We start from the raw sequence: 12,965 nt of genomic DNA on the forward strand, positions 1-12,965 counted from the left end.
TAAGTCACTTGACCCCCCTGTTGCCCCAGATAAAAAAAATAACAAACTTAGATTGTGAACCAACTACGAACAGAAGAAAGTACATGAAAACTGCTTTGGTTGTACTAGAGAAAGGCAGTATATCAAACACCTTACCTCCTTAAGGCGGAGAATTGACTTGCCTCAAAGTGTCTGCAATATATAATTACTCTGTGTGCTCCTTCTTGTATGCTAAAGTTTTTCACATAAGAGCAAGTTCTTATTTCTCCAGTACCTCATATCTGGTTATCCAGGACTTGCCTAGGCATTCTCAATCGTGGCACCTAGGACATGGAATGTGTTGCTTCATTAGCTGCAGCTAGAGACTGATCTCAGATTTTAATAAACAGCTGACTATGTGATTAATTGTTTATGCCTTTGGTGATGTGGAATAAGTACTGGGATGACAGGGATTACTGTAGTACAGTGTTTCTCAAGTTGGTCTTTGGGTACTCCCTTGACAGTTAGGTTTTCAGGATATCAACAATGAATAGGCATGAGATTGGTTTGCATACATTGCTTCCATTGTATGCAAATCTTTTCCATACATATTAATTGTGGATATCCTGAAAACCTGACTGGCAAGGGGGTACTCTAGGACCTTGTTCATTTTATATAAATGTAGTATATGATTGTGCTTTTTATTGGTGTGCATTGTCTTGGTTATGAGAAAAGAACATGATTTATAATGAAATGAAATAATGTCTTGTAATGACTATTTCTTGTAGTCTCTTTTGCAGAGCAATCTGGAGAATGCATCATCTTCCATACCTACTGAGGCCCCTACCACTTGTATACTGAGTTACTTGAATGATGGTGATTTTGATGTTCATGTAAGATGCAAATGTCACAATAATTCCAGGTCAAATATTGATACCATCAATTTGGACAGTAAAAGTACAGATACAGCAAAGAATAAGAATACGAAGTCAGATCAGGGGACTGTAAAATGCAGTTCTTCACCAGAAATTCTCACAGGAAAAAGCCAACCAGAGAGTGTACAACAACCCGCATCTCATGCAACTTTAGATATTCTCAGAGAGACTCCCATTCATTATGGAGCCCGGCAGGCTATTGAGCCAACAAAACTGGACTTTGTTGAAAAAACTGGAGGGTCGGTGAGACACAGGTTAAAGGTTAGATCAATAGGAGTTGAGAACACAATTTCAGGCAATCAGAAGAACTTGCTAAACACTAAAAATGGTGGAAGTATGAATGGCAAAGCACATTTAACAGAGAAACAATTGGATGAAGTTTTAAATCTGCTCAAGCCACATATTCAAGGGCAAACAAAACTCCAGGAATTGAAGCATCATGTATTATCCTTGAAAGACAAATTAGAGGTATGGTATCACCATGCCATGTTTCTTGGGAACTATAGGCAGCTCTATATTGGGAAAGAAAACATCATTCTGTTGTAGGTATGATTATTGGATCTGCTACAAATGATCTGAACAATAATAATTTCATGTTTCTATATACCAACAGCCAAAAGCTTCAAGCCACATACAGTCATCAATGGAGAGTTTAATGGTTGAGAAAGTTTTAGAGAGTTTTGACTTCTTAAATACAGACTTCAGTGCTGATGAGCTTTCTCTTTTTGGCAGTGTCAGAACACACAGCAAGAGGTAAAAGTTCTAGTGTTTGATACTGCAACAACAGTTATATTGGGCAAGCTAGAGATGCTTTTGATTCCTTATATACCATAATATTCTATGTTTCTATGACCAATTACACTTCTTTGATGTCTCATCCACCTTTTGAAACTACCAAATAGAGAATGACACGGGGAAAAAATTTGACTCTGCTTCTGCCCCGTCCCCGTGGGCTCGATCCCCACCTCCGCCCCATTCCTGCAAACTATCTGATCCCATCCGCACAAGTCTTGCATAGTTTTATACTGAACTTATTTTATTAAAGTATAAAAAGAAACAATATTCTGTACAATTGTCATTTTATAAATCAGAGTTCTGGCTTCCAAACGTTTATCAACACAGCTTATCCTAAAGCAAAAAAAGAAAAGAAATAGAAATTTTTTTCTACCTTTGTTGTCTGGTTTCTGCTCTCCTCATCTTCTTGTCATTATCCCAGGACAAGCAGGCAGGTATTCTCACTAGTGGGTGATGTCATCCGACAGAGCCCCGATACGGACATCTTGCAAGCATGTCTTGCTTGAAGAAACTCAGAAGTTTCGAGATGCCCGCACCGCGCATGCGCCAGTGCCTTCCCGCCCGATGCTCCGGGCGTGTCTCCTCAGTTCTTTTTCTTCCGCGGAGCTGAGAAGTCTATCTTCAATTTGCGCCCATTGAATCTCTTTTTTGCCTTCTTTTTTGCCGCGGGTTGAGTTCTTTTGGCTCTCCTGTGCATTTATTTCTTTCTTTGATTTCTTTTTTCGAAAAAAAAAAAAAAAATTTTTCCTTCCAATACCGGGTCGGCCGCGTGGCTGGGGCCCCGTGCCTTCGACCTTGCGGCGGAGCTTTTCCGGCCTATGTCCCGGCCGATTACCGGTTTTAAAAAGTGTAGCAAGTGCCAGCGCGCGATTTCGCTCACGGACCCTCATCGACGCTGCTTACAGTGTCTGGGACCGGATCACTTCCCGAAATCATGCCGGCCTTGCTCCACTCTGACGGCGAGAGCGTTTAAGCGTCGCTGTCTGCTGTGGGAGTCCATGTTCAAGATGGAAGCTTCATCGGATCCTGCAGCTTCGACATCGACATCGACGGGTGCTTCGACTCCTTCGGCGAAGCCATCTGCCTCCCCGGCTGCTTCGGGCCTCCTGAAGCCAGCATCGTTCACACCGGTTTCGGCCCCGACTTCGGCGCCGGTGCCTTCATCCGTCTCCTCGGAGCAGGTATCGACCCCGACTGTTCCACCAGTGGTGCTAAAGGTGCCGAAGACTGGCAAGCAGAAGCACGCAGCACCCAAGGAGCATGGAGACCGTGCGGAAGGGCCCCCTTTTGGTGCGGATCCCTCCATATCGGCTTCGTTGCGGTCCATCCTGGAGGCTCAGTTCGTGGAGCTCATGCAGACCATGGGGCCTCGGCTGATTGCCACCATCCAGGGTGACCTTCTAGCTTCGGCTTCGAGGGGCGGACCGTCCCCTCCTCCTCCTCCTCGCCGCACGACCTCGTTGCTCGGCGAGGAGGAGCGGCGAGCGGTGTCCAGGTCCTCGAGGAGGTCCTCCGTTAGCGCTGTACCTCCTTTGGAACCGATTCCCTCGAGGAGGGCCTCCCTTAGTGATATGCCTCCCTTGGAGCCCATCCCCTCAAGGAAAGCCTCGTTTAGTGACCTGCCTCCCTTGGAACCGATTACTCCGCCCCATGACTCAGTATGGCATCCACCTTCGGGGCCACCCAGTCCTGGGCATAGCAGGAAGCAGGACGAGTTCTTCCGAACCCCCTATCAAACCTGGGCGTCGTCGGGGGAGGCGCCGACTCTGCCACCTCTGCGATCGACGGCATCGAGTCCAATCTGCTCCTTGGAGGCGTCTGACCCAGTTTCTCACAGACGGGCTCGATCCCCTTCCAGGCATCGGGAGGGGCATCGATCCAGACATTCTTCGAAGCATTCCTCTCGACACTCGACCGTTTCGCCTCAGAAGAAATTGCCTCGGTTGGGGTATGCGGCTTCGACTGGGTCTCCTCCTCCGGGCCCGGAGTTCGAGGACACCGAGGTTTTCTACTCGTCCTGTTGCTCGCAGGCCTCTCTGGAGCCTGAAGCCTCTTCTTCTTCTAGTCCGTCTCGCAGACCGGCGACGGCGGACCAACTGTCCTTTTCATCGTTCCTCAGGCAGATGGCGGATGACATGGACATTACTCTCGATGCTGGGTCTCGATATTCCAAGGAGTACCTCGAAACCATGCACTTGCCTCGTCCTCCAGCAGAGTCCTTGCGGCTTCCCCTGCACAAGCTCCTCGACCAAACCTTCATGCGATGCTTCAAATCTCCTTACTCTATCCCTGCGGTCCCTGGCAAATTGGATGCGTGGTACCGCACGGTGCATCATAAAGGCTTCGAGGGTCCTCAGCTTTCTCACCAGTCCCTCCTGGTCGAATCCTCACTCAAGCGGTCTCATCCTGGCCAGGTCTATGCTTCAGTGCCTCCGGGCCACGAGGGCAGAACCATGGATAAGTTTGGTCGACGCATCTATCAGAATTCGATGATGGCGTCTCGAGTCCTGAATTATAATTTCCACTTTGCAGCCTACTTGGAATTTTTTCTACCTGTGCTTCGGAAGTTCACACCATACATCGAATCCCAGGCTAGGTTTGAGTTTGAAGAAGTGGTTGCTTCGCTGTCCCAACTTCGGCTTCAGTTAATGCAATCTGCCTATGATGCGTTCGAGCTCTCCGCCCGAGCGGCGGCCTGCTCGGTGGCGATGCGCCGGTTGGCCTGGTTGCGGACCATTGATATGGACCCGAATCTTCAGGACCGCCTGGCGAACGTCCCGTGTGCTGGGGCGGATCTTTTTGACAAATCCATCGAGACTGTCACGAAGAAGTTGTCTGACCAAGAAAAGTCCTTCCAATCCATCCTTCGGCCGAAGCCTAAGCCTCAGCAGTCTCGACCTTCTCGTCCACCGTTGATTTATCAGAGGCGTTATCAGCCGAGGCAAACTCCACCTGCGAGGCAACCGGCGAAGCGCCAGCCTCCCCAGAAGGGTCAGCCTAAGTCTCAGTCGCCTGCTGTCCCTAAGACCACTCAGCCTTTTTGACTGTCTCGTCGAGGGCATAACCAACCTCATTCTGCCTCCCCCTGTTTTTCCCATTGGAGGGCGCCTCCATCATTTTTATCATCGCTGGGAGGCCATAACAACCGACCTCTGGGTCCTTACTATCATCAAGGAAGGATACTCTCTTCATTTCCATCGGGTCCCTCCGGACCACCCTCCAAGAGAGTATCCTTCCAACTTGACTCAGACCGCCCTTCTTCTCCAGGAAGCTCAGGCTTTCCTCCGGCTTCGTGCCTTGGAGCCGGTCCCGACGGACCAACTGAACCAGGGGTTTTACTCCCGGTACTTCCTTGTTCCGAAGAAGACGGGCGACCTGCGACCCATTTTGGACCTCAGGGTCCTCAACAAATTCCTAGTCAAAGAGAGGTTTCGCATGCTGATGCTTCTCTCTACTCCCTCCTCGAGCAGAACGACTGGTTATGCTCTCTGGATCTCAAGGAGGCCTACACTTACATTCCCATTCATCCGGCCTCCCGCAAGTTCCTCAGATTTCGGGTGGGACATCTACATCTGCAGTATCGAGTGCTTCCGTTCGGCCTGTCCTCGTCTCCCAGAGTCTTCACGAAGTGTCTGGTGGTGGTGGCCGCTGCACTCCGGAACAAGGGTCTTCAGGTATTTCCATACCTCGACGACTGGCTCATCAAGGCCCCGTTAGCTCCAAAGGTCATTTCGGAGACCTTGACCACGATCTGCTTCCTGCAGAGCCTGGGCTTCGAGATCAATTTTCCCAAATCTCATCTGCAGCCTACCCAGTCCCTTCCCTTCATCGGGGCGGTACTGGACACCATTCAGCTTCGAGCATTCCTTCCTCCTCAGCGCATGGATGCTCTTCTTCGTCTCTGCCAGTCTGTGTCTTCTCGCCAGTCCATCTCAGCGAGACACATGATGGTCCTCCTGGGCCACATGGCCTCTACAGTTCATGTGACACCCTTTGCCAGGCTCCATATCAGAATTCCTCAGTGGACCCTGGCTTCTCAATGGACTCAAGTGTCAGACCCGTTGACTCGACACATCATAGTCACTCCTGCTCTTCGGCAGTCTCTACTTTGGTGGATGACCTCTTCGAATCTATCCAGAGGTTTGCTGTTTCACACTCCTCCTCATCAGAAGGTTCTCATAACCGATTCATCGACCTATGCCTGGGGGGCTCATCTGGATGGGCTTCGCACTCAGGGATTCTGGACCAGTGCGGACCGCCTCCATCAGATCAATCTTCTGGAGCTCAGAGCCATCTTCTATGCCCTTCAAGCTTTTCAACATCTGCTTCACGACATGGTGGTCCTCATCCGTACAGACAACCAGGTCGCCATGTATTATGTGAACAAGCAGGGGGGCACGGGATCGGCCTCCCTCTGCCAGGAAGCTCTCAGAGTCTGGGATTGGGCAGTTCGCCACAATGCCTTCCTCAAAGCTGTCTACATTCAGGGGAAGGACAATGTCTTGGCAGACCACTTGAGTCGTCTCCTCCAACCTCACGAATGGACTCTCCATTCCAACCCCCTTCATCAAGTCTTTGCACAATGGGGGACGCCTCAAATAGACCTCTTTGCGGCTCCCCACAACTTCAAGCTGCCTCAGTTTTGCTCCAGGATCTACACTCCTCATCGACTCGAGGCAGATGCCTTTCTGCTGGATTGGGGGAATCGATTTCTGTATGCGTTTCCTCCATTTCCTCTCATTCAGAAGACTCTGGTCAAGTTGAAATCAGACCAAGCCACCATGATTCTAATAGCTCCTCGGTGGCCCAGGCAACCTTGGTTCTCCCTTCTACTTCAACTCAGCAGCAGGGAGCCATTCCTTCTTCCAGTGTTTCCTTCACTGCTTACTCAGCATCAGGGATCTCTACTTCATCCCAACCTGCAGTCTCTCCACCTGACAGCTTGGTTCCTCTCAACATAACTCCCCACCAGTTTTCCCAGGCGGTGAGGAATGTCTTGGAGGCTTCCAGGAAGCCTGCTACTCGTCAATGCTACTCCCAGAAATGGACTAGATTTTCTTCATGGTGTATTTCCAATTCTAAGGAGCCTCAGCGAGCCTCCCTATCCTCTGTGTTGAATTATCTTCTACACCTGTCTCAGTCCGGTCTCAAGTCGACATCTATATGAGTCCACCTGAGTGCTATTGCGGCTTTCCATCAGCCTCTACAAGGGAAACCTCTCTCTTCTCATCCTGTGGTTTCCAGATTTATGAAAGGACTTTTTCATGTCAATCCTCCTCTCAAACCGCCTCCAGTGGTTTGGGATCTAAATGTTGTCCTTTCTCAGCTTATGAAACCTCCTTTTGAGCCTCTGAGCAAGGCTCCACTGAAGTTTCTCACTTGGAAAGTGGTTTTTCTGGTGGCCCTCACATCGGCTCGCAGGGTCAGTGAGCTTCAGGCCTTGGTGGCGGACCCGCCTGTCACTGTCTTCCATCATGACAAGGTGGTCCTCCGTACTCATCCGAAATTCCTACCTAAGGTGGTCTCTGAATTTCATCTCAACCAATCCATCGTGCTTCCAGTGTTTTTTCCAAAGCCTCATTCTCATCCTGGACATAAGAACATAAGAACATAAGAACTGCCATCTCCGGATCAGACCTTCGGTCCATCAAGTCCGGCGATCCGCACACGCGGAGGCCCTGCCAGGTGTACACCTGGCGTAATTTATAGTCTGACTTACACGATTGAATTCCCACATATATTTGGTAATTTATAGTCCACCATATCTTTATATGCCTCTCTTAAGGAGATATGCATCTAGTTTGCTCTTGAAGCCTAGGACGGTCGATTCCGCAATAATCTCCTCTGGGAGGGCATTCCAGGTGTCAACCACTCTCTGAGTGAAGCAGAACTTCCTGACATTAGTCCTGAATCTGTCCCCCCTTAGCTTCATTTCATGTCCTCTAGTCCGTGTCAAATTGGACAATGTAAATAATCTTCTCTGCTCTATTTTGTCGATTCCTTTCAGTATTTTGAAGGTCTCGATCATATCCCCACGCAGTCTCCTTTTCTCAAGTGAGAACAATCCTAGTGTTATAAGTCTATCCTCGTATTCCAGTTTCTCCATACCCTTTACCAGTTTTGTTGCTCGTCTCTGCACCCTCTCCAGCAGTTTTATATCCTTCTTTAGGTAGGGAGACCAATGTTGAACGCAGTATTCCAAGTGCGGTCTGACCATTGCCCTATAAAGCGGCATTATAACTTTCTCCGATCTACTCGAGATTCCTTTCTTTATCATGCCCAACATTCTATTTGCCTTCTTTGCCGCTGCCGCGCATTGTGCCGACGGCTTCAGGGTCCTATCTATCAGTACACCCAGGTCCTTTTCTTGTTCACTCTTCCCCAGAGTTGCACCTGACATTGTATACTCGTATTCCTTATTCTTATTGCCTAAATGCATTACCTTGCATTTCTCCACATTGAACTTCATCTGCCATTTCTCTGCCCATGTTTCTAACCGACACAAGTCGCTCTGGAGTTCCTCTCTATCCTCCTGCGATCTTATTGCCCGGCACAATTTTGTATCGTCTGCAAACTTGATGATCTCACTGGATGTTCCTTCCTCCAGGTCATTGATATAAACATTAAAAAGGATCGGCCCAAGTACCGAGCCCTGGGGTACACCACTAGTCACTTTCTCCCAGTCGGAGAACTTCCCATTTATGCCCACTCTCTGCTTTCGGTTTTCCAGCCATTTTCCTATCCATCTTTGTATATCTCCCTCTATGCCATGGCTTTGTAGTTTCCTGAGAAGTCTTTCGTGTGGAACTTTGTCGAACGCTTTCTGGAAGTCCAAGTATATTATATCCACCGGCTTCCCACTATCAATTTGCTCGTTCACGGTCTCAAAAAATTGGAGTAAATTCGTCAAACATGATTTCCCTTTCCTGAATCCATGTTGACTGGGTTTCATCAAGTCGTGTGCGTCCAAGTGCCGGACTATGCTATCTTTGATCAGTGCTTCAACCATCTTGCCGGGGACAGACGTAAGACTCACAGGCCTATAGTTGCCAGGTTCCCCTCTCGATCCTTTTTTAAAAATTGGCGTGACGTTCGCTATCCTCCAGTCGTCCGGTATCTGTCCAGTTCTGATTGTCAGGTTTGCAAGTTTTTGCAATAACTCTCCGATTTCAACCTTCAATTCCTTTAAGACTCTCGGGTGAATTCCATCCGGTCCAGGGGATTTGTCACTTTTAAGTTTGTCGATCTGATAGTATATCTGGTCTAAGTCCACTTCAACTGTGGTGAGGCTATCTTCTATTTCTCCTGCAAACACTTTCTCCGCTTCAGGTATTGTTGAGGTGTCCTCCTTCGTAAAGACGGACGCAAAGAAGGAATTTAGTTTGTCTGCGATTTGTTTATCTTCCTTGATGTACCCTTTTCTTCCCTGGTCATCCAGGGGTCCCACTGCCTCTTTTGCAGGTTTTTTCCCTTTCACGTATCTAAAGAAGGGCTTGAAGTTTTTGGCCTCCTGGGCTATTTTTTCCTCATATTCCTGTTTTGCATCCCTCACCGCCTTGTGACATTTCTTCTGATCATCTTTATGTTTGTTCCAGGCTTCGGTTGTCTTTATGCATTTCCATTTTTTGAAAGAGTCCTTCTTTTCTTTTATGGCTTCCTTCACCTGTATGGTAAGCCATGCCGGTTCTCTTTTGCTCTTTGTTCTCCGATCTTTGGGAATCCTCGGAATGTAGAGATCTTGTGCTTCTGTGATAGTATTTTTCAGTAGGGACCATGCCTGATCTACCGTTTCAAGTTTGTCCACCATCTTCTCGAGTCGTTTTTCTACCATGGCTCTCATGCGATCGTATTTACCCTTTTTAAAGTTTAAGGTGGTGGTTAAGGTTTTGGCATGTTTCCCTTTTCCGATGTTAAGTTTAAAGTTGATTACATTGTGATCACTCGTTCCCAGTGGAACCATGACTTCCACTTCTGTTATCGGTCCCGTGAGGCCATTTAGGACCAAGTCCAAGGTGGCGTTGCCTCTTGTCGGCTCTTTTACCATTTGTTCCAGGAAGCAATCCCCTAGCACCTCCAGGAACTTGGCCTCCTTGCCGCAGTTGGAGGTTGCTAGTTTCCAGTCTATCCCTGGGAAATTGAAGTCTCCCAATATAATTACATTGCCTGTCTTGCATTCTTGTTTGATTTCTTCCATCATTTCTGAGTCAGTTTCCTCCGCCTGTCCTGGGGGACGATAGTAAAGGCCAATTTTCGTGTCTGCTCCATATTTACCAGGAATTTTGATCCAGAGTGACTCAAGCTTCTCTTTCATTTCTGTTGTAATCATTTCAGCAGAATCTATTTCCTCCTTAACATATAGAGCAATACCTCCACCTTTCTGCCCTACTCGATCTCTTCTATACAGTTTGTATCCCTGTAGTACTGTGTCCCATTTGTTTTCTTCATTCCACCATGTTTCTGTTATGCCAATGATATCCAATATGTCATGTCTTGCTATTGTCTCTAGTTCCCCCATTTTGTTACCTAGACTTCTAGCATTCGTATACATACATCTAAGTTCCCTTCGTGTTACCTTTTTGGACCTTCTACTCTTGACCATTCCTATAGTTTTAATTACGGTATCCTTTACTGCTCCTGTGTTATCACCCTTGTTTGCTGTGTGGTCATCCCCTCCTGTGTCTGAGTTGTCCCTTCCTGCTTTTTCTCCCTTATTGGCTGTGAGGTCGTCTTCTCTTGTGTAGGAGTAGTAGTCCTTGGCTTCTTCCTCGGGGCATCCCGCTATCCGTGCCATCGACCGGTGGTCGACTGTCGGCTTTCCCCTATCTTTCAGTTTAAAGCCTTCTCGATTGCCTTCTTCATGTTGCCTGCCAAAACTCTTGCTCCTTCCTTGTTGAGGTGTAGTCCGTCCCTTCTGTAGTACTTGCTTTTTCCCCAGAACGCCGTCCAGTTGCGCACGAAGTCGAAGCCTTCTTCTTCGCACCATCGTCTCATCCAGGCGTTGATTACTTGCAATTCCCCTTGTCTCTTTCCATCCGCTCTTGGTACTGGGAGGATCTCAGAGAAGGCCACCTTCACCTCCCTGATCTTCAGTTGTCTTCCGAGTGAGCGGAGCTGGCCCTTCAGCTCTTCCCTGTCATACTTCCGCCCGCTCACATCATTTGTTCCCACGTGGATAAGCACAGCGGTGTCCTCTCCCCCTGCGCCATCTATGATCCTGGAGATCCTGTTGGTCACATCCTTCACTCTTGCTCCAGGCAGACAGGTGACGACTCTGTCCTCTCTTCCTCCTGCGGTGTGGCTGTCCACATGTCGTATAATGGAGTCGCCTACGATGATCCCCATCTTCTTTATTCGGGAGTTCCTTGGGGGGCGTAGGTCCACGTCCTTGGAGTAGGGCCAGTCTTCTTCCTCCAATGATACTCTTGAAATTTTTTCCTGTTCTTTGGGTGGGGCGATGTCTTCCTGTGCTCTCACTATTACTCCTGGTGTGCGGTTGTCTCCTACCTCGTCTTCGGTTTCTTCCGTGTTTGCATGGGTGTCTTCTTTCCTCACATGGGTTTCCTGAGTACAGTTTTCCAGCCCTGGGATCTCTACGTGGTGCTGATGAGCTTCCTCTATGAACATTTCTAGTTCCTTGACCTCGTCGTTTGGGCTGTATTCCACTAGAATCTTCTCCTGTGCTCGGATTCTGTCTTCGAGCTCCATCACTGTTCCTTCCAATAGTCTTACCTGACATTTCAAGCTATCCATCTCCATACATCGATTGCAAATGTATGCCTGGATCCCCGAAGGGAGGTAGTCATACATATTGCAGCCGATACAGAAGACCGGAAAGCTCACCTTCTGACTTCCTTGGGCTTCCATCTCTTGCTTCCCTCGTGTGTGCTTGTGTCCCTTGCCTGCTGCTTCCTTATGTTGCTTGTGTCCTCTCTCCCTCTGCCTGCTTGCTGCCTCCTTGGTATACGGCTTGGCCCTTTGTGTCTGTCTCTTTCTTTCCTTTATGTGCTTTCCTTTTGTGCTTGTCGCTTCTTTACCCCTCTGACTTACTCAGTTTGTTCTTGATAGTAGTGCCTTGTCTCTCCGCAAATGCTCTTCGCCGCGCGCCGAACGGCTGCGCGCCGTTGGCTCCGCCCCCTTTTCAAGGGGGAGTCCGACGCTGCCTCTGATGCGGTGGGGGTGGGCGGAGCTTACTCTCGCCGGTTCCCCGAGCCCTGTGCTTCTTCCTGCCTTCTTCTCCTACTTCAAACTCGGTCTCTCAGGCTCTCCCCTGCTTGATCTGGCTACCAAGCGCTGCTGCCTCCTTCTCCTGCACGCGGCACCCGATGCAGAGTTCGCCGCGTTGACTCCGCCCCCTTTTCAAGGGGGAGTCCGACGCTGCCTCTGATGCGGTGGGGGTGGGCGGAGCTTACTCTCGCCGGTTCCCCGAGCCCTGTGCTTCTTCCTGCCTTCTTCTCCTACTTCAAACTCGGTCTCTCAGGCTCTCCCCTGCTTGATCTGGCTACCAAGCGCTGCTGCCTCCTTCTCCTGCACGCGGCACCCGATGCAGAGTTCGCCGCGTTGACTCCGCCCCCTTTTCAAGGGGGAGTCCGACGCTGCCTCTGATGCGGTGGGGGTGGGCGGAGCTTACTCTCGCCGGTTCCCCGAGCCCTGTGCTTCTTCCTGCCTTCTTCTCCTACTTCAAACTCGGTCTCTCTGCACACTCTGGACTGTAAACGTGCTTTGGCTTTCTACTTGGATCGCACCAAACCACACAGAACTGCTCCTCAACTTTTCGTCTCCTTTGATCCAAACAAGTTGGGACGACCTGAATCGAAACGCACCATCTCCAACTGGATGGCGGCTTGTATCTCTTTCTGCTATGCCCAGGCTGGATTACCCCTTCCCTGTAGGGTCACAGCCCATAAGGTCAGAGCAATGGCAGCCTCTGTAGCCTTCCTCAGATCGACACCGATTGAGGAGATTTGTAAGGCTGCCACTTGGTCCTCGGTTCATACATTCACCTCTCATTATTGTCTGGATACTTTCTCCAGAAGGGATGGACAGTTTGGCCAAACAGTGTTCCAAAATTTATTCTCCTAAGTTGCCAACTCTCCCACCATCCCATTGAGGTTAGCTTGGAGGTCACCCACTAGTGAGAATACCTGCCTGCTTGTCCTGGGATAAAGCAATGTTACTTACCGTAACAGTTGTTATCCAGGGACAGCAGGCAGCTATTCTCACGTCCCACCCACCTCCCCTGGGTTGGCTTCTCTGCTAGCTACCTGAACTGAGGAGACA

The 12,965-nt window shown here is 49.2% G+C and overlaps 1 protein-coding gene across 5 annotated transcripts in view; it reads left to right on the top strand.

Annotated features, from left to right (window-relative positions):
- Positions 1 to 12,965, top strand: part of RIPOR3 (RIPOR family member 3) — a 229,110-nt gene that overhangs the window by 191,893 nt on the left and 24,252 nt on the right. For all 5 annotated transcript variants that reach the window (XM_033915149.1, XM_033915148.1, XM_033915152.1 and 2 more), the window contains 2 exons: positions 747 to 1,361; positions 1,507 to 1,646. In XM_033915149.1, the coding sequence (XP_033771040.1) occupies positions 747 to 1,361; positions 1,507 to 1,646 (755 nt within the window). The remainder of the gene's footprint in view (positions 1 to 746; positions 1,362 to 1,506; positions 1,647 to 12,965) is intronic.

Source organism: Geotrypetes seraphini, chromosome 11 (assembly GCF_902459505.1).
Source record: "Geotrypetes seraphini chromosome 11, aGeoSer1.1, whole genome shotgun sequence".
Classification (NCBI taxonomy): Eukaryota; Metazoa; Chordata; class Amphibia; order Gymnophiona; family Dermophiidae; genus Geotrypetes; species Geotrypetes seraphini.